This window comes from Lutjanus erythropterus, chromosome 12, assembly GCF_056507025.1.
Source record: "Lutjanus erythropterus isolate fLutEry1 chromosome 12, fLutEry1.hap2, whole genome shotgun sequence".
NCBI lineage: Eukaryota > Metazoa > Chordata > Actinopteri > Lutjaniformes > Lutjanidae > Lutjanus > Lutjanus erythropterus.
The window spans coordinates 18633304-18658789 of record NC_139328.1 but is presented as its reverse complement, the minus strand read 5'-3'; the positions used below and the strand labels follow the sequence as shown (position 1 = coordinate 18658789).

General features: G+C 39.0%; 2 protein-coding genes across 6 annotated transcripts in view; both read right to left on the bottom strand.

Moving 5' to 3' along the window:
* The window catches only part of LOC146317874 (retinal-specific phospholipid-transporting ATPase ABCA4-like), a 57020-nt gene extending 45495 nt beyond the window's left edge, over positions 1 to 11525 (bottom strand). For both annotated transcript variants that reach the window (XM_084732464.1, XM_084732465.1), the window contains exons 1-7: positions 10721 to 11525; positions 8067 to 8179; positions 7821 to 7914; positions 7523 to 7664; positions 6910 to 7046; positions 4941 to 5068; positions 4572 to 4769 (exon numbers count right to left, since the gene is read on the bottom strand). In XM_084732464.1, coding sequence (XP_084588590.1) covers positions 4572 to 4769; positions 4941 to 5068; positions 6910 to 7046; positions 7523 to 7664; positions 7821 to 7914; positions 8067 to 8132 — 765 coding nt within the window. In that variant the 5' untranslated portion in view covers positions 8133 to 8179; positions 10721 to 11525. The remainder of the gene's footprint in view (positions 1 to 4571; positions 4770 to 4940; positions 5069 to 6909; positions 7047 to 7522; positions 7665 to 7820; positions 7915 to 8066; positions 8180 to 10720) is intronic.
* A 1263-nt stretch (positions 11526 to 12788) lies between these two features.
* LOC146317873 (rho GTPase-activating protein 29-like) overlaps positions 12789 to 25486 on the bottom strand; it is a 44548-nt gene continuing 31850 nt past the window's right edge. For all 4 annotated transcript variants that reach the window (XM_084731596.1, XM_084731597.1, XM_084731598.1 and 1 more), the window contains 13 exons: positions 24892 to 24972; positions 24350 to 24517; positions 23930 to 24067; positions 22929 to 23116; positions 21114 to 21283; positions 20375 to 20509; positions 19200 to 19298; positions 18238 to 18401; positions 17906 to 18094; positions 17039 to 17176; positions 16537 to 16769; positions 15649 to 15949; positions 12789 to 14649 (listed from right to left, as the gene is read on the bottom strand). In XM_084731596.1, the coding sequence (XP_084587722.1) occupies positions 13465 to 14649; positions 15649 to 15949; positions 16537 to 16769; positions 17039 to 17176; positions 17906 to 18094; positions 18238 to 18401; positions 19200 to 19298; positions 20375 to 20509; positions 21114 to 21283; positions 22929 to 23116; positions 23930 to 24067; positions 24350 to 24517; positions 24892 to 24972 (3189 nt within the window). In that variant the 3' untranslated portion in view covers positions 12789 to 13464. The remainder of the gene's footprint in view (positions 14650 to 15648; positions 15950 to 16536; positions 16770 to 17038; positions 17177 to 17905; positions 18095 to 18237; positions 18402 to 19199; positions 19299 to 20374; positions 20510 to 21113; positions 21284 to 22928; positions 23117 to 23929; positions 24068 to 24349; positions 24518 to 24891; positions 24973 to 25486) is intronic.

The window sequence follows — 25486 nt, the reverse complement described above, 5'->3', positions numbered from 1 at the left end:
GCTCTACCACAGGATCAAGCTGTTGCACTTGACAGGCAGACCAGGACTCCAGCAGACTCAGAGGAAGCAGACTCTGTTTGATCGATGATACTTCAAGCACAAACTCAGTTAATGACAACTCAGTGGATGGATAACGCACACACACATTTGACATAATGCATTCCCTCACTCCTTATCTGTCACAACTGAATAACCCTAACTTAAATCTATTTCTAACACTGCCCCTAAAACCAAATTTTGACCCTCAAACAGCAGTCTTGACTGATGTGAACCAAACTGTGGCAACAATTTGAATCAGAATCTGATGACAGCTGGATTTAAGTCAAATCAAGACAAATTTTATTTGTCTAACCCAATAACACATATCACAATTCCCTTTATGGGGATCCATTTTTTTTTTTTTTTTCTTTGGCAAAGTCTCACAATATAGTATCACGATATTTACTAGTATCACTATATTAACATGTATGACTCTGAATAATTTCCAGTGAGAAACATGCTGTTGTCACTTGATTTTTTATGACGAGTACAGAAAACTGACTGAAGCTGAACATTATGATGTCAGAGTGAAGTCAGTCTTTAGGTATAAAATATAACCACCTCATCACTTTATTCTAGTAGACAATTGTGTGAAAGCTGTCATTATTAGCCAATGAAATCTTGAGTTATGGCCAAAAATGTGTTTTGTGGGATCACAGTGACCTTTGACTTTTGACCACTAAGTTCCAATTAGTTCATCCTTGAGTCCAAGTGGAAGTTTGTGCCAAATTTTAAGAAATTCCTTCCAGGCGTTCCTGACATATTGTGGAATAGTCATGAGGGGACAGTGACCTTGAACTTTGAGCTTCAACAATGAAAATCTAATAAGTTCATTCTTGAATCCAAGTAGACCTTCGTGCCAGATGTAAGGAAATTCCCTCAAGGCGTTCTTAAGATATTGCATTCACAGGAATGGAACAGAGAGACGGACCTCCAGCCATGATTGCTGTTAAAAGTGATCACTTTCACAAGATCTTTCACTGGTCTGGAGTTACCATCTAGAAACAACCCACTTCCAAGGAGGCCACCACACTGAACCACCATGTTTTTACAGTAGCCCAGATTGGACAAACCAAACAATGGCTCTAGATGGTCTTTAGTGTTTTTCTCAAGAAAGGTTTTTAGTTCAAGATCACATGATAAATATGCTAAGTAACGAAATGATCAACAAGGGATTTGGTTGAATATCATCATTTCATTTCAGTGCAAAATCCAATACATCTGCCAAGACAATGTCCCCAAGAAAGAGACACTGCTTAACAGTAACCCTGTACAGCCGGGCCTTTTGCGAACCAAATAACCAGGTGTGCTGGCAGCTCTGTTGAGTAAACTCTTGGCACATGTCGGTGAAGTATTTATACAAGATGCAGCTTCGCGTCTGTCAGAATACCTCACTGGCTGTAGGCGGAGTCTAACTAAGCCCATTAGAGAAACAGGCCAAGAGGGATAACAGCCTGAGCCAGTCACCTGACTCACTCAGGCTGAACCCGAACACACATTTAGAAAAACCTGGAGGATGTCAAGGGAAACAAGGCTAAATATAGTACAGTTTGTTGATGTTAAATGCTACTTTATTAACCTGTAAAATGTTTAAATGAAGTTATACATCTACTCCTGAAGGGGGCTATATTTGACAAATATATTAATATAAACAACAAATAAAATGACTTTCTATTTCATTAAAAGGATGATCTGTGACTTGTGCTTCTCCATGTTTCTTGCTTTATGTAAATGCATTTCTAAACCATTTGAAACAGAGCTCATATTCCAAGATCCAAAGTAAAGCTTGTGATTGAGTGAACAGGGTTTGCAGAGTCACCTGTGAGCTAGAATCAGCCACCAGACCTCACATGCAGTCCTGGCATCACCACACAGAACAATGAGTCATCTCACATGATGAAACGGTTCATACAAAATTCACCATTCTGAGCATAAAGCAGCACGGACACATCTGCAATCACAAGGAGGCACATCTTATATCAATCAGAATGTTAGTTAGAGCTGTTGTGGTTTAGCTGCAGAAAAAATGGCTGCATTAAAAACCACCTACTATACTCGCGGTGTGTACTGGTTTGGTCAAAACATAGAATAACACACAGCACATGAACAAAAACAAAATCCGCAGTACGCCAAAAATACCTGGATGTCGTAGTGATTCAGAAAAAATCTCCAGTTCACATCAGACTAGTCCACCTTTCCCAGTGTGTCTTGTATTTGTGTGTGCTATTTCATCACTAAATTCAGAGAATTTCCGAGACAAGAAATTAACTACTACTTGATTTCAAATGCCGGTTGTTTTACGAAACTTGATGGACAACTGAAAATGCAACAAGTGCCTACGGAGTTAACTAGCAAGCCAGTCACGCTCACAGAGCCCTCTTGGCCCACAGTCACACAGATCACTGCAGCGAACACAGGAAAACCAGGCCCACAACTGTAAGATATTTTTAATTTTCTTACTGCTATTATTCTGTCATTATTTTTTCACATATTTTGTAAAAATTATGCAGCTATTGCCAAGGGAGAAATGTTTACAATCTGACCAAAACCAGGAACCCAAAGCCTGGCCTTGCATGCTGCAAAATAAACTGATTTAACAGTTTCATACTGCATACCACTATGAAAAGCAGTATGACGGTGTCAGACCGTGACCCATTATGTCAAAAATATCATTTTAATTACTCCTTCAGTTGAATACAAATGAAATAAAAACACAGTTCTATTTAAAAGATATATTGCACGTAAGTGTTTCTGAATTACTGAATGCAGCATTTTGCTCATATTCTCCAGAAAAGAACAGCTGGTTCAACAATATTTTTCTGTCGGCAAACACAGTGACGCAGGAGAGTGGCAAATTATTAGTGACATTTATGATCAGTTATGTGACAAAGACAGTTTTCACCACATGTTCTGTGGCGTTTGATGAAAGCATAGACCAAACCGACTATTTTCTTCATTTTCTTACTAATTGAAACATAAAAGTAAATTTTCAGAAATTTCTTGCAGTAATCGCCAATTTGACTTTGAGACCCCTGCATTGTGTAGTACACACTGCATACTGCCTTTTAGTAGTAATCAGCAGTCAGTAGCATGTAGAAGGCTGTTCAGAATACAGCTTATATCACAGTGTTAATTTGGTGAATGCAAATATTTTGCTATTGCATATCACTATTTTTAAAAGCATGACTAAGGAGTTGGCAGAGTTAACAAACTGGTTGCACAAAGTCAGGTGTTAATATATGGATTCATATTGTATCTAACTGTCCTCTCTGCAAATACTTCACAGTAAATTTGCCTGGTGACACGATGTCTTAAAAAATATGACGGAATATGTGTCCTTAAAGCAAAAGTGTGATGACATTTCTTTTCTGATAGTCAATGAATGCCATTAAAAAGACCAAAACCAACAACGACTTGATCAAATAATCACGGCCCCGTTTCCCAGAGCCTTCGTAGCGCTACGTGCATCGTAAATTGTATTTTAAGGTCTCCCTTAGAGTTGTCCCAACTCTGGGAAACAGCCCTTAACCTTAAGGGAGACCTTAAAATACAACTTACGACGCACATAGCGCTACAAAGGCTCTGGGAAACGGGGCCTAGAGCAACACTGTTGTCCACAAACTATTAAAAACACATTAGTGAGCCACACTGTTGCATTAAGTGACATTCTGGATGTTCATTCATCACCACAAATACACACTGTAGTTTATTTTGACTTAATCCCACACACACCAGCCAGGAAAACTCACTACAGCACCAAATGTGGATTACTTCGCCACTGTAAATAGTCCTCTACAAATGCACTACTGATGTTTTTCACAGCAGCCATACTGATATGAACCTTTTCACTGAGTCAACATGCACAATAGCAGCACCCTGACTCTGTTTAACCTGAATGCAACCTTAATTAGTATCGCTGGGAACACCTTTGTTTACCTTATTGTTTAATGTCAAAATAGCTGCTGTGAAAAAGATTTCCTCCTTCTCCTTCTTCTGCATTTGCTAAAAAACTACAATGTCCAGCTGTTTTAGGAAATTGCTGTGCCACATTGTTTTTTCATGAGATTTCTGACGATAAGAAATATGGAATAACCATCTTTATCCGTTAAGATGGTGTGATGGAAAAATTTGCTTGCTGGCTGGCACCTGCTACAACCTTAACACAAATACGCTTTTAACATCAATGAAATAACTGACACATAATTGTCAATTCTGTGAACAAATGAGGCCGTGAGACTGGCCTTCACTGCCAAGACAGGAAGATGGCTATCATTTTTCCAAGAAATGCAGCCTTCAGAGGATCTCTCAGTGGAAATAATGACAAACCCGCCAGTTGAAAAACAGAAAAAACTATTTCTGCAAATGTCAGCGCGCATAACCAAGCAAAATAATGTTTGTAAGGAACAACATTCACTTTACAACAAGAAGCAGTGAAGGTCATCAGATAACACAAGATAAAACAGAAAAGTCTGAGAAACAGTGGGGAATATAGCATGAATGATTTACCACAGTTGCACTTTAAAACAACTCACCAGCCTGAAGATTTTGAAGAAGTCCAGATTGGCATAGAGGACGTCTTCTATCTTCTGCAGTCTCTGCTGGCTCAGGGCACACATGGCGTTGCGGACCCCGTGGAGCCCCATGCGACTGGGAAAGACGATGAAGCGCTCCAGCAGCGCCTGGCTGCAGGCGATGTCTTTCAGCTGCAGGTCTGGGATACCAAAGGCAAACTGGAGAATGTGCCAAAGGAAAAGAAAAAGGAAGAATGCTGGATTTATTGTTGAATCATCAAATATCATTACAATGGCCTCTTAATATTTGTTCATTTATATTTTAATAGAGAGAAATATGCAAGTTCTTCAATACTGTTTACTTTTCCCAGTCACTGCTCCAAACCGCACCTGTTCTAGTCGTATTTTTGCATTGACGAGCTGGTAGACTATAGACTCAGACAGGCCGGCATCTCTCAAAAGGAAGGCCGTGAGCACCTCATCATCCTTCAGAATATCATCTATCTTCAGCCCGCGGCCTAGAGGAAAAATCCAGAGCAGAGATAGCGAAAGGTCGGACGAGGTTGACCCAACCAGCGCTGGACTACACAGAGGAAATGATTCACAGCAGGACAGACTGGCAAAGATTTGATGTTTCAGGGAAACTCCAGTGAGTAAGAGGATGTTTGTTTATGTGCATATCCCAGCCAACATTAACTTCTACTGGAGTAATATGAAGAATAACTTTCATATTTGCCTTCAGACCCGGTCATGAACAATTCTGTGCATGAGAATGACCACAACACTGTGAATATTACCTGCAGTAACAGGAAAAGGAGTTTATACATCACTCTCCTGGATAAGTCTTTATGTAGCTGTCGTTTACCCAAACATCTCTTATAATGGTGAAAAATTATTGCCAATATAACTACTTCAGCAAACTGGTAAATGAAAATGAAACACTTAAAGTCAGAAAGGGGATTTTTAAATAAAAGAGAAACAAACAGAAAGAGGATGTGCAGACAAAAAACAGACAAACAGCATCATTGTGAAAAATCATTATGTAGCTAAAGTTTCCTGTCAGGTTAATATAAGAGTTTATAATAAACCAACTTTTTTACATCTATGTATGACCAGAAGTGTAACTTGTTTACAAATAAATGACTTCATCTACAAATAAATAGGCTGACGTTATTTGCAATAATGATGACTAATAACAAATGCAATAAAGTTAGAGGGAAAGGGATTTACACAAGCAACATAAAACAGGCTCTATAAGTGATAACAGACTTTGTTACATCCAGTGGCTAAATTTCTGCATTGTTTGACCTTGTTTTACCAGCACAAGATTGAAATCAGCATTTTTAAATTAATCAATAAATCCCATTTTTCTTATGAATTAATTAATGTATTCTCAAATTCTGTACCTTTTGACTTCCTATGGAAATCCCTTTTTAATTTTAACTATTTTTTGATGGACTAATAATTCATTTGTAAGTTAGTTAGTTAGTTTAGTCTTTATATATTTTATAAATTTAATATATATATATTTAATAAATAATAGTATAGTTAATACATTCATTTGTTAACACATTCATTATTATTCATATTATTATTTCTACATTTATTTTTCTTGTACACTTAGTTATTAAAGAAGCAATATGTACGACCTTAGCATTCAAAAATGAGCACTGCAGTCTGAACAGCGAGTTGGAGCCAAAGGTCAAATTCCTTTTTAAAGCTACAACAAGGACTTTTTCACTGGTTATAAAACATTCTCCATTTAATACTGATGTCTCTATGTAACCTTCATAAGCAACAAGGCCATTCGTGAGAAGATTGTCCATTTCTGTCTGGTTATTCTTGATGACCGCCACTTGGTTGGATTCTCTGTGAAATCACATGAAACGAGCCCGAGTTTATATTTTCCCTGACAAAGTACATTAATCAGTTAAAAAGAAACAGGTGGAGATTTGTAGTTATGGAGGTTGAAACACTACTGCTTTTGTCCACAGCGGCCTTCACAGACTCAGAGTGCAAGATGAGCGCAACATTGTACTTTGAGACGCATTAATTTGAACTCTCATAAATAAAAACCAACATTACGACATTATGTTCTCCTATTCTCTGATGACATATCATGGTCATTTAAAATTTACAGCAGTAAATATATCACATACATCTCTTTTAAGTAATGAAATGCTTTCTTACTATTTCTGTTACACTTGTGTTCCTCCATATAAATCTTGACCAGAAAGCTACAATCAAACACAGCTGACTTCTGACTTTTTCTCTTCTGATTACAGAGTTGAGGAAAAATGGGTTTCATTAACTGAGAGAAGTGCTCCTGTCTGAACCATCTCTCACGGTTGCCCTTTACCTGACACCACGGATGGGTTGTTGCGCAAATTGTCCATGAAGTTTGAGAAGGATGTCATTTCATGCCAAAGACGGCTGAGCTGCTGGACCTCCGTCTCATTGAGCATCTCCTGGATATCAACGTAGAACCGTGCCAAACTAGAAAAAAGACAAAAAAACACACAGAATTAATCTAATTTCTGAACTATTTTACAATATATAGAATGTGTGAAGGTTTTTAAAACTGTGGTGGGCAAATTATTTTTGGCATCACTGGTCAAAAGTTCCCATAATCACCTTTAACCATGATGTAATATGATCTAAGAGATAATCTGAGAGAAAACTAGGCTTCTTCTCTGCCTCTTGGCTGTTTTCAGGTATAGAAAACTCGGGCTGTGGAGGGAGACTTCAGTCAATCACAGGTCGGTAAGGTGGCTGATTGTTGAGTCTCATTCCAGTGTTTCACAACCCGGGAATTAAACTCAACAAGCAACCACCTTTCTCAAGAACTGCTTATCGCACCATTAAAAGTAGATAAGAAAATTACAGTCAATAACTGAAGAAATTTCACTGTTAGGAGGTTTCTGCTATGGTGGAAGTTTGCCGGGACTGGAAAGTGCTATGATGAGTCTTACATTGAGTTGTTATAGTTGGAGACGATGCCTGGGGACTCTCCTGTGGTTGGATATCTGAAGCAGGGGTTGTTGGTGTTGCAGAAGATGCCTTGGATCCAGGGCAGAATCCCTGCTGAGGGCATGGCCTTGTTGGGGAAATGACCTGAAGAAGCAGACATTTTAAAAGCAAAGCAGTTAAAAGTGTTTTTTTTTCTCTCAATGAAAAGAACTCAGATTAAAGGAGACACATTTACATTTTTAAAGAATTTCAATGAAGAGATTACTATAGCTTGTTAATAGGGAGGTTTTTTTTTCTTACATTCATGTTGTTGGTAGAGTGGATTGGCCTTCCTCAGCCAAACCAGACCAATGAATAAAAACACTGGCCAGCAGATCTCAACCAGGAAGCGGATCTGACAGAAACAAGTTATGTACTGTGAATCTAATCCAATAAAACAGCCCTGAAGCTTATCATATTCAGCTTCTGTTTTAGTGTCGATCAGAAAAGGGTAGCTTGTGTTGTTATTGTTATTTTGTCCACCTTCATTCACATTCATGATTATACCTTCTGTCTCTTGCGGAGAGTCCAGTTCTTCCACAGTAACAGGCGGATTTGGGAGCCTGTCTTCATTGCTCCGCAGCTTTACCCCTGGAGGGGGTCATCAGACTGTGACAAACCTGCAGATACACCATTTGGACACTGGATTACTATTTCAAAAAGGGTCGGGTCTAGATGGCAACCCAGACCTGCAAAAGATCTCACAGGAGTCATCACTGTAAGCCAAACCATGATGTCTGACTAATACTAACCTAACTGTTTTTTTGTCCCAAAATCTTGGCAAATCTTAAACACAGCGTTGTCATATTATAAAAGGTAACTGGTTTGTACAAAATGCACCACGAAGAACAAGATGTATAGATCTTGCAAGAGTTTCACACTTTCTAGGATTCCCATCTAGACCCAGGACTACAGATCTTGGGTCTGGTCTTAAGATCACTTTGGATTTAATTAGATTAATTAGAATCGTTTTGACTTTTGCATGATTTTCTAAAACATTTAAACCTACTACAAATAACTTAAATATTGTGTTGATTTTGGAGGCTCATTTGAAAATAAGTGTTTCCATTGTAATAACTATAAAATATAATGTTAAATATAAAATTATCTAAATAAAATCTTCTTTTTTACTGGCTAAGACACAACTCACTGTGACTGTAGGCATCAAGAATAATTACACAGAAGTGTCTTCTCTGATGGTTTTGCTTGCATCAGTATAAAATGAGGAGTTTCATAACAGACATTGGCTACACAATAATCTTTCACAACAATGATCCCTTTTGTCTTGTCTGGACTTCCTCTTTCTGTTGCCATAGCAACCCCTCACTTTGTCTTTCATTTAAAAGTTCCCTGTCTTACTTTTTGTTTCTTTTTTATTTACATTTACACTCCATATCATCAACCATCGTTGGGTGTTTTTTACAGGAGCACTGAACATGAGTTCAGAATTTTCAGCCTTCAAAAATGAAAAAACAAAAAAACAAAAAAACTTTTATGAAGAAATAACGGTGCTTCTACATACTGATTTATGGAAAACTCCCCATCAGGAAAAACATGAAAGTAGCAGAGGACTTATAATTTGATGATCCACTTGCCTGAGAATCTAACTTCTAACCCTTATATTTCCATTAAATCACCTGACATCTAAATTTTGTGCTTTCCTTCACAGAAATAAAGACATTCTGACTGTACAGCCATCAAAATACTAACCACAGTAACTACAGTTTTTGGTTGAAATTGAATTCTAATCCAAATTGAATATCTTGATATCCACTTTATCTTGTGATAACATTTCAGAGTTCAATTTTACTTTGATTTAGAGGAAAACTGGTTTAAAAATTGCAGTTAACTACACAATTTAGCCAATGAAAAAACTTAAGAGCCATTTTTATTTTTAGTTTTAGCCTCTGAGGAGTTATTGCTGCCAGGTTTTTAGAGCAGTATAAACTGACACACGAAATGCACAAATTGGTGCATAAACCAGGAATTAATTGTCCCCCGGTGTTGACACAAAACCTCACCCTTGATTACTGGTGCTGACAGACACCGGCTTCGGTTCTGACATTGACTCAAACTTGACTGTTCCTGGCTTTGGCATTAACTAGGATTTATATATGGTGGTCTTGACTGTAACCTTGGACAGACCATCATTCAAACCTTTCATGTTTTAACTGATTCATTTACTTTAACTATTTTTATTTATTATTAAGATTTTTAGTTTTATAGTTTTTACTATCATATCACCACTTTTATGTAAGTTTCTTATTGATGTTTCTTTGTGTCTGGGAGCTTTTATTTATATTTTTTACTCGGCATATTGAGAATGACGTCACTACCTCAATGTATTTCTTACTTAAAATGAAGGTTGAATGAATGAATGAAAAAAAACACTTATTGGAAAGCGTAGATCCTTATCAAGTGCTCCTGAGCAAAACACAACCAACGTTAAAGTTTAGTGAAGGCATGTGCACAAAAGGAGGGAATTTCTCTACAGGAAAATGATTAAAATATCTAGTCCAATATCATTTTTAACAAAATACACACAAGTCGACATGTGTAGGAACATGAAACAATGCATCTGATTGATAAATACAATTTGTACAAACTATCATACAGATAAATTACTTTTAGGACTGAACACTTAAAACCCTCAGATGCCAATCACATGGGTTATGTGCAGGTGGCCTCAGAGAATGTCCGAAATTCGGAGCAATTTGTTCGGAATGACATGTCCAATAGATTACCCACAGACCGGCAGACTGAGGACACAGGGACATAAACACTTGTCTCCAGAACAACAGGACAGATGGTGAGACTAAAATAGTAAAATAAAGGCTGCCACTGTTTTTGACTTCTCTGAAATCACCTTATTACTCACAACAGTAATTCCACAAGACTCACAGAAACCTGGAGTGATTTTGCAGCAAAACACGTCTCATCATCGAAAAACTGCTACGTGTTTTACTAACTGATACAAACAAAAAAAACATAACAGTGAGAGCATTTTTAAAAGGCATCCACCTGGATCTGTTTTGACACCAAAACATGATGTTAAAATCTCAGCATTAGACAAACTAAAACACTAATTAGCAACCACACACCTGTCAGCTCCCACGGCTCATCCTATTTCTGTCAGCAAAGCAGATAAGCCTGATCCTTACCTCTTATGGAATGATATAAAAGTCGTACGACATCGAGAGAAACAGCTTCACAAACAATCTGAAGTAACAGAAAACATTAAGCAGGGTAGAAGAGCTCCGTACAGTTCCTAGCTGCCCACTCTCTCTGTCTCTCCTCTGCCTGCAGGTCAGCAGCGCTCCTAATCTGATTGCTCTAATCTCCCAGCTCAACACGGGCAGGCAGAAAAAAGACAACAGTCATCCATTTTGAGGCAGAATTAGGGGGATATGTGCTGGAGAGGACGGGAGGGATACTGGTGTAGGAGAAGACTGTCCTGTAGGAGAGAGGGGGAGAAAAATGTTTGTCAGAAAGTATCCAGGAGCAAGATTTACCTTCAGTTATTGCCATTCTTCCGAAAAAGTCTTTCAGCTTAACGTCTACAAAATAAATCAGAGTTCTGTCTTGGCTACATCGAAGCTTACATGACTTGAAGGTGAGACATTTGTTGCTGGTTTGCATTGCACACGCCTGAAATGATTCACTCCTCCGAGCAGCTCGACAAGGTGGAGCAGGTGACAGGGGTAATTAGGTTGGGAGAATGTGAAGCCTTGACAGCAGCACATTAAAACCACTTGAACCTGCTGTGAACCGTGTGTACAACAGACACAGCTTACCCAGAAACTGAGGTAAATTCAGGGCTTAACCGTGCACAAGTCTGGCAGGGTAGCCGGGAGTCACACAAGTCCAATGTGTCTTTCTCCGGTTTGACAAATGCAGGAAATTACAGCAACAAATCTGGCTGCAGCCATGACTGAAATACACGATAGGATATAATGTCACAGGCAGTATAAAATACATAAAGAAAACTTATGTCTACAGAAATAAAGTTTCAATTATAACCCTGAGGTCCTGAATATACACCATAATACTTAATTTGCCAGTCAGCAGAAAATAATTCAGACTAGACTCAATTTTCAACATTCTCTGATTGTTTTTCTGTTCTGTTTTATAATGTTTACAATATTTGTCTTTGGGTTTTGGGTGGTTGGTCAGACAAAAGGTCTCCTTAGGCTGTAAAATATTATATTTTTTCCACTATTTTTTTCCATTTTATAGACTAGTGATCAATTGTAAAAATTATTATTAGGAATAATTTGGATTATTTGAAGCGGGGTTATATTGAGAGCTTCTCAACAGTCAGTGTATTACCTCCAGTAGTTAGTCTATTTTTCACCACTTTGCTTTGCCATCAGAAAAGATTTGCCGTAGCAAAATGGCCACTAAATAAGCCAAATTTCACTCTATGCAAGGCCACCACACTCCTTTTACAAAAACATTAATTTTATCTTACAAAACAGAGGAGTTACTGGTCTATTACTGCCTCTGTCTGTGTGATTTCTTTGAATCTGAAACACTAACCCTTTAAGACACTAAAGTCACACAATAACACAAACAAAGGAACCAATTGAGGCAGATGTAGACCAGGAACTCCCTCATTCTGCAAGGTAAATTTACTATTTTGAATCAATGAAGTCTGGTGGCTTTGGAGAGAGCAATATTTGATTTATATAACAGTGTTTTTTTCCATTAGAAAAGTCTGTCTGACAACAAGGTTAAGTGCTGAAAATATTCTAAATATAGCATACACTTTTTTAAAATGGCTAAAATATGTTTTGCTGCTGACTCTATCCACAGAGGTACACTGCTCAGCTTCCATCCTGTCTGCTTCTCCAAACTGGACGCATGCCAGCTGACATTTACTGTGGCTAATACTCTGACTGTGGATAGGTACCTAATAGAACCCACTTCAAATAATCTGAACTATCGCTTTAATAGGTAAAGAAAATAATCAGTTGTTGCAGTACTAAATCTGATACCATTCCATTGTCTCTTTCTCCATTAAAGCAAAAACCTGATTGCATACATGTTTGAAACACAATAGGCTACAATTTAAAAGGGAACACAGAAATTTGTTGGGTACCAAATAAAACACACAAAGTAAACAAATGTCTACAGAGCTTCAAAATAACCTTTGGAAGTTTCAAATATAACCCTTCTCCTCCGAGGCACCGAACAGAAATCTCAAAATCAAACTCAATTGGAACAGAATTAACAGTTTAAACTACATTTTTAATTTGCAGCAAGTATTGTTGCATGTCATTCTTTTTCTGTATAGTCACAATAATGCGATGAGACAAAATTACTGTGACACACATGCAGTATGTATGAATGAATATAAAAAAACGTAAACAGATACATAAGGTTTACATACTGAGAAAAGATGTACCAATCACAGGCTACAATGGACAACTTCAAAAAGGTAAAATTGGAAACCTCATGTTAAAAATACTTCCATCTGCTCCTTGTGGAATAAAATACAAAATTAAGCAATTTTTAACATTAAAGGCAACATTAAGAATTTGAACCTGCATTAAGTGCATTGTGTGATTACAATAAAGTATAATTTTGTAACAAATCAAACTAGGTTTACATTTCTTTACAGGCAGATGTCAGATCTGTGGTTGGCAAATTTTCTTTGACATAAAAACAGACGATTCATGACACTAAACATTCAAAGCTGGCATCATACTTGTAGTTTTTGCTTGTTTTGAATGTTTGGGAGACATTTTGACTTGAACATGTAAAATATATTAGTACTTATAACACTTTCATGGTTTATTTTCTCCAGCTCTCAGCTTGTATAATAAAAATGTTTTTTCCCCAGTATGCACTATGGCACAGATACATTAATATTTACAGATATAATATGTTTTTATTTTTGGCGTCAGACAAAATGAGCCTCTCTGTGTTCGAGCTCCTGCAGACGCCGAGGTCGCAGTCTTTGGTAGACGGGTTTAGTTTCACTGGGGCTGAGGTCCTCAGGGCTGCTCGGGGGAGGGGACTGGGGAGGCGAAAGGGTAGCGGAGGTCGATCCCCCGGGGTCAATGGCGCTGTCGGTGGAGTCCTGCGTCTGGAGCCGTGTCTGTGGGGGGCTTGTGAGGGCGGGGGACGGCGTGACTGCCTCGGCAGGTTTGGTGGGGGCCAGTGATGAGGTGGTGGTGGTGGTGGTGGTGATGGTGGTGACAGTAGTAGTCCAGTTTGGAAGCGTCCTAGCTCTGCTGTTAATGGAAATGGGGGGTTTGTAGAAAGTTCCAGGAGGAGGCTGCAGAGTTCTGGGTGCCCTGAGCGTTAGGAGGTTTGGCGAGCTTCTAGACTCGCTGACTGAATTATCTGTGTCATTTTCCCTTTTAGAAGTCCGCGCAGGCTTGACGGAGACGGTGTAAGGACTGCTGGAGAATATGGTACTCACACTGCTCGTGGTGGGGGCCACAGAGGCAGTGGTTACGGCCGGGCTAACAGTGACAGGCATCGCAGCCTTTGCAGGTTGTACTCCAGAGCTGGCTGGCGGCAGGTTGGCCACAATCATAGCAGTCCTGGGTGTGACATCATAGTGCTTGTACTTGTACTTGTCCCATGTCCTCCTCTGCATCGTTTGTGTGTCAATAAAAGGCGTGATGTAGTAGGTGCTAACCCTGGATGAGCCACTCTGCCGAGCCTTTTCTGTCTCTGGTATCTCCTGTATAGTCTCAGAGACGGCAGAGTTTGTATCAGCGTTAGCAGCAGCGTTGCGGTTATTCCTCTCGCTGATCTGGGTGGGGGTGAGCAGGCGCTCCAGTGGCATGCTGATTGGACGAGACACATGTCTGGTGCGTTGGGTGCGTAGTTGGACCTTTGGTGCCACAGTGGTGGTGGTGGTGGTGGTGGTGGTGGTGGAGGGGATGGTGGTGCTGGGACGGCCAAACACTAAGGTTGACCTCTGGACTTCTCCTCCAGTAGACGTCTGGATCCCGTTGAGTCTGTCCAGAGCCGAGGAGTCCATCCTGTCAGTTCCCGGCTGGACCTCCTGAACCTCGTCCAAGATGTGTGAGGACGGGATTACTGATGAGTATCGTTTGTACACTTTGGCACTCTGCAGGGACATAAAAAAACAATCAGATTTAATGTATACATAACATATATCAATAAGTAGTCAATGATGTTTGCTTCTGGAATGTTACTGTACATTATTACTTAACATAATTAGGGATGGGTATCAAGAATTGGTACTAAACTGATACCGGTTCCTGACTGGTCAGTAGCAAAATATCAATAAGCATCTGGACAAACAATACTGCTATCTGCATTTCCATAACAATACAATGGGCCCACTTTGATAAAAATGCAGCTAAATGATATAACACAACAACAAACACTTCATAACTTTTCATTTCATGCCGTTATTTTTTGCACCAAACTACAACAAGTAGTATCAGCCTCCTGCATGAATCATTTGTGCTCACAAATTTGATCATAAATTGTCTGTGCAAACAATTGTGAAATGTTATGAAGAAAAAGTAATTTTGGCCTACTTCATGAAAACCCTGGAGAAAAATGTTTTGTAAGTGTCAGCTCACGTTTCAGGAATCCCATATAGGTTTTACTTATTTTCCTCTTACTGCTTTGTGCAAGACAAATATAAGAGAAAAATAATAATGTGATTATGCAGCAATTATTGATGCACCTTGATGAATCAAAATTTTAGATTTCTGTACATGATTAATTTTTTTCTCACTGTGTTACTTCTTACTTCGTCCATTTTGTTTTATGAATACAATTGTAGCAATAACAAAAGAATCCAATTGGTTCAACCTCCCAGCACATGTTAACAGACTTTGATGTCTCAAATTAGTAGAATTTACCTTTAAAAACTGAGGATAAAATGATGGCCCAATACAAAAACTGATCATTATGTCTTGAACCCCTTAAAATCGATGTAAAAATGTATTGCAAATCAAACAAAATCACATCCACTTTAACACAAAAAAGGCCAGAGCAGTGAGAACTTGAGAGTGTTCGTCCATTATTCCAGGATCATTATCCCCATTACAAGTCAAATGCAGCCCAGTCACACCCTTCAGTCCCTCCTCACCTCTTTGATGTCCATCAAGGAGGTGGAGTGTCTGCTGAGCCGCTGCACCTTCTCCTCAGGGGTGAGCCTGGGGGATGCCTGGCCAGTTGAGGGGTTGTCGGAGCCGGGCAGAAGAGAAGCGTCAAAGATCGTTTGGAAGTGTCGCACCAGCAGCTCCACCATCAGGGCCTGGTAGGGGTAGTCTACCAGGGATGACAGGGACACCTCGGCGTCTGTCTGTCGGGGTTTGACCAGCGTGGGGCCGAAGATAATGCCCAGGTTACTCGCTGTCATCTTGTTCTCTTCCGCCTGCTCAGTCACTCTGTGGTAGACAAGAGTGATGATGAGATAAAAAACATGTTCAGGTGTCGTTCAGGTATTTGAACTGTGTTGTAAGGAACACTATGTTGACTCAGAATCAGACATAGATTGACAGTCCATTTATAACATCTTAAAAGTGGCAGTCAGTGTCAAGATCTTAGTAAAAGTTTCACTGAGCAAGCTTCAATGGCAACTGTAAAAAAAATTAAACCTGCTTCAAGAAGTTGCAAACAATCCAAAGCACTTTTCTGTCATGTGATAATCAAAAAATCTGTGCAATTACTTCTGTAAACGTAATTACAAACAATAATTACTTGTAAATTCTAGGATAGAAAATTGTCCCATTTAAATATAAATTACATAAACACAGACTATTCAGTTTAAAAATATCAGTGGTGGCTGAACCAGACTATTACAAGAGTTTTTTAATAGTTTGTGCCACTTCCTCTGTGCTATAGAGAAGTGTCTGTTTCCCTTTGTGACCTATGAGGAAGTTTGTTTATCGTGTATTTGTGCAGTGGAGTGGAAGAGACAGACAAATTCTTACAATAGACAAAGCTCTTGGTGTTTGCTCAGAGCTCTTCTTACCTGTTCAGGTGAGCTATGAGGAAGCGCAGAGTCCTGTAGTTTGCTGTGGGCAGCTGTCTGAGAAAGTCTCTAATCTTGAAAATGACTCTGTTGAGATTGACACTCGGACGGCCTCTCTCTCCTGTCTCAGAGCTCTGAGGTTTATCAGCCTCCTCCACGATCACTCTCTGGCACTCTTTGGCCAGGCCGATAACCTCGTTGTAGTATCTATATAGGATCAATGGCTCTGGTAACTGGACACAGAGAAAAAAACAATGAAGTGTTTTGAATTCTTACAATGTTGTGTATCAGTTTACGCATAAATAAAATAAAATGTTTATTCATATGAGTAAAACCCAATTGATCACCAACTAATAGTAAAAGAATCTTTGACCATCAGGTTTGCTAAAGTTTCAAATAAAGAATTAAACTTGTGCAACATTACATACAACATTTTATAGCTTTACAGAAGTTATCCACTAATCTAATCCAGCCTTTTAACTGTTAACAAGTTCAGACTCACCTGTCTCAGGTACAGTTTGAGGACATTGCTGATGTCATGAGGTGAGAGATCAGACAGCTCGACCAGGTCCTTCCCATTTTCAAACGCCTGACAGAGCTTCTCGACTCGGGATTTGGCTCCATTCACACGATAAATCCCCTGTGAGCAAAAGACAGGTACATTTTTACCCAGGGCCTTCCACAACAATAAGGAATAGCTAGCCAGTGGGAAAAAGCAGTCAGCTATGGGGGTAAAAGCCCAAATTTGGTGGCCTGTGGCTCATTCTATTGCCAATACTCCATCATATACACTGATCTTAATAATTGCATATTTTAATGAGAGTGCCTATCTAATTCCTAATTAGGCTTTTAGCCAAAACAGTCTGTAAATGGCTATTATGGGCAGTAAGCAGGTATGATTTAATGAACATTCACTTTATTACATACAAAGGAGCAGAAAATTAGTCATTGACAGGATAACCAAATATCTAAACCATGGAACAAATGTATGATGAGGAAAACACCTATGTATACTTATTATGTACTGTATATTACTGCAGGAAGTTCCACCATGTCTTATTTTATTTTTTAAAAAATGATTCAGGACATCTGACATTAGTTTGCATAATTGGTCAATGGAAAAAAATTCAACAGTGCTCATTTTATTGCAATCAATAATTAATATAATGGCCAAATAAGGAAGCCGGTTAGACTAAAAGGAGCAGTCTGCTGGTTGGTGGGCAGCCAGCACTACAGAAAACTCAGTTTACCATAACGGATAAGCATGACACATCCAAGACATAACCCAAACTATGTGTGTAAGGCTTGAAAAAAGCACTGCAATCCAAGATATCAAGATATCCACCGTGTGCAAACAAGCGAAGTCTACCTTGATGTTGAGGGCTCGACTCTCAATCTCTGACGTGCACTTCTTGATGATAAAGGGGATACCATCTGGGGTGTTCTTTGCTGCTTGGGCAAAATCGATACCGAACAGGTGGAGTCTGCCCTGCAGTTTTTTATGGCCACACTGAATAGCAAGCGTTTCTAGACACTTTTTATGACAGGCCAGGGAGCACTGGAAAAGGACAGGAGACAAACACAGTTAGATAAGGAAATAAGTAGCTAACTGATTAAAACTTAGATGAAACAATTTACAAACAAAACAGTGTTTCTAATGCATCATGAAACAACTTTAGATACTGAATGAGCATACTGTACCTCCTCACACTCAGCTCCATGAAAAACTACCAGACTATCACACTCTCTGCACTTAGATGGAGCTCGTAGTTTTCTCAGCTTATGGGTTTGAGCAGCTTTGGACATCTGAGCGTTTCTGAAGGGACCAGGGGAGCTTGCAGTCTCTGTCACCATCTCTGCCAGACCTGAAAATCAGAGCTGCTGGTGAGGGAACTTACTCGACACATGAATTCATAACGAGTTATTTGTTGACGTCACGTCACTATGTAAATGGTAGCTTGGATTAGTTTCACGATCCTAGTTGTTATTAACGCGTGAATTCAGAGCTTGATCCAGAAAATTCAGAAGAGCAAAAATTCACAACAGAAAAGAGTAAATTAAGATATGATAACTTGGATAAAACAAACAGAACAGCCATGGATACTTAATCACATCATGAAATAACATAAGTTCATCGAAAAGTCAAATTGTGCTATAAAAGTACAGAGAGCTATTTTATTTTAATACAAATTTAGCTGCTGATCATGCAGTTTAACCCACAATTAGATGTCAGCTCACATCAAAAAAAAAAAAAAAAAACAGAATTGAAAAGAAGAGCTGCCCCGCCGCTTCAATTCACAATAAGAAAATAAACACTGACCAGAACATCTCAGCATAGATACAGGAAGTGTAAGCTGAGGCCATACGCCAAAACTAACATGACCCCCATCTGTGCAGCTCCGTCAAGTGTAAAAACATTCGATGTAAGCAAAATCCACCACAGAGCCGGGCCCATAAAACAGCTCTATACTGTATGAGAGCTGTGCAGTTGTCTCAGTCACCACTTCTCCCTCCCTTCCTTCACTTCCTTATCACATGAATGGACAAACTGACTGAAACAAGCCCAAAATTGGCATACGCATTAGCATGAGGAGAATGAGGCACATAAAACACAGTCATGAAGACAAAAAACACACACACATATACACACACACCAGCCTTACCATTGTCTGAGGGCGATGGTGGCTCCCTCTCATCCAGGTCATCAGCAGAAGACATGGTCCCGGTGGAGGGAGTCCTTGGCAGCCGTCGTTTGAAGTCACCTGCACAGATTTATAAAAATCATGAATTTCTACCAATTTTCGGTAGCTATAATATCGCAGTGCAATACTGGGAACAGATATGCTACAGTGCTCTACGTATGTGCATTTAGTGTTGAATGTTTCAGACCTTTGCACATTGTGACAAGTAGTTTCAGCTGCAGAGGGAAGTGCACAGTAAAGTAAGTAGTGTGTGGATCTGCTGCACAATGAGGAAGTTTAACTAAAGATTATAATTGGAAGAAATACATCATCACTGCCTTCATCCTTTTTAAGCTTTGGCGTGATTTGGGTATTGAAATCAAGCTATTTATGTCCCTGTTTTTATTTTGTCACTATCTTTGTCATCTTGCTTAAAAGATTTTTCCTTTCCCTGTCCCATGCCTTCTTTCATCATCAATACCCTCAAGACTTTTTTTATAAATTTATGTTTAAAAAGTTTAAAGACAGTAATGGAATATAATATAATATTTGTAAGTATGATTTCATTAATGTATCCCCTGAAAAGAAAAATGGTTGTGTTTTTATTACATTAGAATAACCCGTTTATAACTACAGCAGGGATGGATCCACCTGCGGAGGCCACCGTTTTGCTACAAGGCATGAAATTAAGACCACTTTTACAAAAAAACAGGGTAAAATTCCTAACGATCAGTATTATTATTTAAAATTTTAAGTATTGTTAAAACCATGTTTGATTGCCACACAGACACAGGCGCATTTTTCGATATAAACCCTCTCAGTGAGAATTTATACTTCTTGATTTAATAATTTAAGAGTATCAGTACTTTCTGAAAATTTTAGCAAGTTTTAACAATACCGTGATAATACTGATAATCACGATAATTTTAGTCACTATAATCATGATATGAAATTCTCATACCGTTTCATCCATAGTTTCTATAGTAGCCCAAAATGGACAAACCTAACACTGGCTTTAGATACGGTCTTTCACATTTTGCATGAGTTTTGCAGCCAAAGTAGATTCTCCTACTTAGAAGTGGAGAGTGAAATGCAAGCTCACTGCTAAGATGTCACTAAATCCTACACACTGGTCCTTTAATGTAAAATCCTCCAACCTGGACTGGCAGTGGGAGAATCCATGGACCTCGACTCGCTGCTGCCTCCTGCACTCTCCGAGTCGCTGCACATCCCGCCCTGGCTGCCCTGACTACTGGACGCCCAAGCTCTCAGCGTGGCCTGACTCCTCAATGCTGCAAGAAAACACAGAGACCACCATACAGACCACACACAGGCACAGATTAACAACAAGAAAATACAGCTAAATTTCCCCTCAAGTGATATTCTTAGTGTCAGTTTCAGTTATTTATACTGACAAGAGGTCACACAGATATTCCAGACTTGTGATGAGTAAGCAAGACATAACTGAGACTGTTTTGATTTTAGACCTGACAAAATTTATATGACTCAGAATCCAGGGAAAGTCCCCGAAAAACTCATGTAAAGATAAAGGTAGGTTTGCAGGCTGATCTGACCCACAGATAGCCAACTTCAGCTTTCCAACCTCCTGCAACAATACTTTTTTTAAGTCTGGAGATCACCCAGTTTCTAAAATACTTTATATCCATGTTGGGGGAAAAAAGCATGACCTGCAGTTTACTTCGAGATGTCATAAAGAACAATAATCCATGTCTGTAAAAATGCTGATTTTATCTCTGACAGACAGACATACCCACTTAAAACATGTCAAAATGTCACACATCATCTCTAACACCCGCTGGTATTCATAGTTCTTGTAAATATCCTTCTTAAGCTTGTGATCATCCTTTGAGTTTGCATCAACAACTGAGTGAACACCTTGTATGTCTGTACTGCTGTTGGATCTCCGCTCGCCAATCTTCGCAGGCCGGTGTAGAGGACTGTCCACTTCGTCTCCACTCAGCACATCACAGGAGGTGACGGATGCCTGCGACAGGTTGCCGTGGGAGGAGTGAGTGCTGCCCACTGACCTTTTGTTGAATACAAACCTGGGGAAATAAAGTCAGCACTTAAGGTTACGTGTGATGAATTCACCAATAGAGAAGACTTCTTTTGTCCCAAAGCCCAGTGTTACTATATTAATCAGTGTGTCGTATCTGTGGGGATTTGACAGGACTGTTGATAATACCAGTGACTCAACCATTACTTCACTAGGCTTCATTTTCTGGCACATCATCTGTTTTGCTAAAACCCACCACTAACACTCCTCACATTTATAACTACTTGGAGCAGAGTGTAATGAATAAGTAAGCGTGACATATTTCAATCTGTTATGCAAAATGTGTATCTGACAACTGTATAATTGAGAGTATTTTAGTGCATTATAGTACCCCTTCACTACACACACCTCTATGATCTCTGCTGTATTTAGCAAGCCAATTCATTTCATTAGAAATTTATTACAGACTAACTTAAACTATTCTGGAGACCAGTCAAGGTTTTTGTAATCCCACAGTTACAACAAACATTTAGGTTAATGTAAGTATACAACTAAACAAAATATATTATGTATGATATTTTAATTCAGAAATGTTACATATTATAGCTTTAGGAAAGCCATAAATATATACAAAATGCTGTATATAAAACAAAACTCAAATAAATAAATATTGGCACATAATGGACAATATATACAGCGCTACTGATACAGTCCAACAAAGCTGTGATAGGCTAATTTATTGGTCTGACTCTAGTTATGAATAACCTCAGTGAATTTTCAGACGTGAGCAGAGAAGGCTTAACTAAGACTGAAAGAGAGGATTAGGAACAGAAACTGAAATGAGCTTGGCCACCAGACCACTGCATCATATAATGTCACGTTAAACATGTCTGTGGATTCACGAAACACAAGTGCAAACTTGTCCAAAGCACTAAATTAAGACACAAAAGCGTTTTCAGTCACTGTCAACACCTGTGATTTATCCTTCACTGTACCTAACAGAGCTGCAACAACATCATTAATCTTAACACAGTACATAGAAAGTCAAGTTATTCAGTAGTGCTTGTTTTCTTAGTGGTAGTCAGTGTGTGTGTGTGTGTGTGTGTAGGAAGCTGCTTTGACAATCTAAGTAGAGTCTTAGGGACAGCTCCAAACCAGGGCCAAACTCTCACGCTCACAATCTCCCCTGCTGCATTCTGCCTGCGCCACAGATATTTCCTGAGGAAGGGCAACAAATTCAACATGCATTCTGTCTCTCCTCGATTCTCTCCCTTTCTGTCTCGCTTCCTCCCTCTCTGACTCACTGTTACCTTTTGCTGAAAGAAGAACTAGGCTATTTTCAAATTTTTCAAAGGGGGCGGGAGTGACTTCAAGATATTTTGAAACATTCTGCTCTAAAACTGAATGTTAATCCAAAAACGAAACTCAAACCTCAGCTGTGCTGACTGAACGCTGACCGTCTCACATTATGGTCACATGAGTAACAATCTTCCCTGTGGTGACTAAAATAAACCAGAATAAAAGGAGTCCAGCAAGCAGATTTCATAAACTAATTACTGACGATACGTGCACAAAGCTAAAGAGTTTAAATCTGACTTTGAGCTGTTGATGTCCTCTTTGCAGTTTCAAAATCATCAACATCATTGCTGAGTTTAAATACAGAGGCCATTTCTAGAATCTTCAGTCTTTGGTACCTGGTGTTGTCTGAGGAGATGGAGTCTGAGTGCAGACGCTCTTTAGGCAGATTTTTAGGCAGGTTCCGGACAAATTCAGCATAACATTCACCCGGATCGTACAACTTAGCGCTTTCACTGAGGGCCTGGTAGTGGGCAGGGAGCGACACAGTTTGCGCCTGCTGCATCTGAAACCAGTTCACTGTCACCTGAAGAAAGACGGATTATATAATAAAGATGAATGAGTGAGTGAGAGAGTGAATGACTGAAAGAAGGAGAGAATAGGCAAATGGGACTCAAGTGATTATAAATACATAAAAAGACAGACATTCTTGCATGTACTATAGTTTCTATTTTTCACATTCAATATAATGAAAATTATTATTTAAATCAGAAAATATCCAAACAGTGAACTTGATAGATTTCTGAAGTCTGTTTTTAATACTCAGTTCTGTGGACACTGTTCTGATTGCATAAAAAAAGTTAACTTTTTAACTTAAATTGTATGCATATGGGGGTGTGTTCTTTACACCATGACAGTTCTCTTAAAACTCTTAAAATTGAAAAATAGCAATATATCATCTTGCCAACACTACTGTGATATATCACAGTACACTGAATGGTAACTCCTGTATCATGATACATATTGTATCACCAGATTCTTGCAAATACGGATCAAAATGTACTAATACGTCAATATCAATACTTACTGTTAGTGAGTAATGCTGACTTAATGACTAAGTGGGTAAAAGCAAATAATAGAACAGCTAGAACAGTCTCTAAGTTTAGAAAATCACATCACTTTACTGTAATGTAGGCCTTTAAACCAAGAAAGGACAACACTTCTGCCATATCACAATATAACAATATGTAGTCTCAAGTGACAATACTGATCTAATAAAAAAATATGTTGTCCAGCCCTTCAACAGACTAAACATTAAGGGACAATAGTTTCTTCTCCCAGTTTCTTCTTTTTTTTTAGCTGACTGGTGATAATATGTACAACTGTAGTGTCCACTCACAGCTTTGAGTGTGAGGTCACACTGGAAGACCATCTCTCGGATCTGCGTGAGAAAAGTGCTCTTGGCGTTGGCCAGATCCATCCTCCTGACGCCTGCGTCAGCCATACAGCTCTGGTACTGATCCTGGGCCTCCTCCGCCTGAAAACAGCAATGTGAACAGAGAACGCTTTGAGGGTGTAGAAGAAACGAGTAAAATGAGTATGCAGAAATTCAACAGGGAAGCACTTCTGCAAATTTTGGCAAGAGTACATGTTGGCACACAAAGACATGCTATTATATAATTAATTATATCAAATTACCCTGGTGCCTTAAACCCCGCCCGTTGGGTTACATCATTTTTAATCATTATAATACTATTTATCATACTGAGTATTACTATACGTTGATTATTTTCCCTCTGTTACCTTCTCCCCTGCCTACCTTCTGCAGAGCCTCCTCCTCCAGCCTCCTCTTCTTCTCCAGCTGTTTGTTACCAGCATTCGACTGCTCGTCCTGGGAGCGGTTGGTGGATGTGTGGGCTTTCTGGTACTCGTCTCTCCTCTGGGCCTTTAGCGTTCGTGCTTTACGCAAGGTTGCATCTGCCTCTTGCTGCCAAAACCCACACAGATAAACCACAAACAGCCATGAGATTTAACTATATAGGTGTGTAACAGTTATCATAAAAAACATCAGACACGCCTATGAGGTTGCTTAACCTCGCATGTCAAGTGACAGTAAAATGTGTAAACAGCCAGGGCATTGAGAAAAAAAGTGAAAATGCTGATCCATAAAACAAACATTGCTTAGTAAGAATTTTATGCCATGAATTTAACTATAGTGACATTTATGTAACTCACATTCTCCTGGTTGGCTAACGATACTAACATTTACTGTGGAATGCTGCTTTGTTATGTGTAAGTCAAAAAAGGAGACAGGTAGCATTGTTATCTAATAATATGTCAAAACAGAGACTTGTCACGTACCATTTTCTTTTGCTCCCTCTGCCACTGCTCCTTGATGTCTTTCCTCAACTTGTCCAGTTCATTCTTACGGGCCAGAAGAGGCTGAAAAAAATTAACAATTACACTGAGGTGTAATCACTGAGATGTCATTTTCTGATATAGTTTATTCTTATCAGGATTACAGCAAGGATTTCTGACTTATATTGCTAGGAGTCTTGAGTGTGTGTAAAATTTTTACAAGAAATGACAAGATGCAAAAGGGCCTGAGAATAGTCTGATAACAATCAGGTTGGAAAAGAGATGACAAAATAAACAAATTAATTGATTGACTTAAATGTGGCTTCATTAAGTTGATAATTGTTCCTTGTATTTTAAGAGTGCTAAATTTTACACAAGAGCATGACCATGTTGTAATTCCCCACCAAGTGAATTTCACAATAGGCCTTTTTAATCTTTTATTTTGTGCACTCTGTATGTGCATCGCTGTCTAAAGAAAAGAAATCCCTGCCTCTGCTCCATGAGACACTCATTGCCTATTAAGAATAGAAGCACACCCAACTGGTTTTAAGTCCAATGAGTTAACAGACCCCTGTGCTTCTTCAAGGACTTCGTCTGG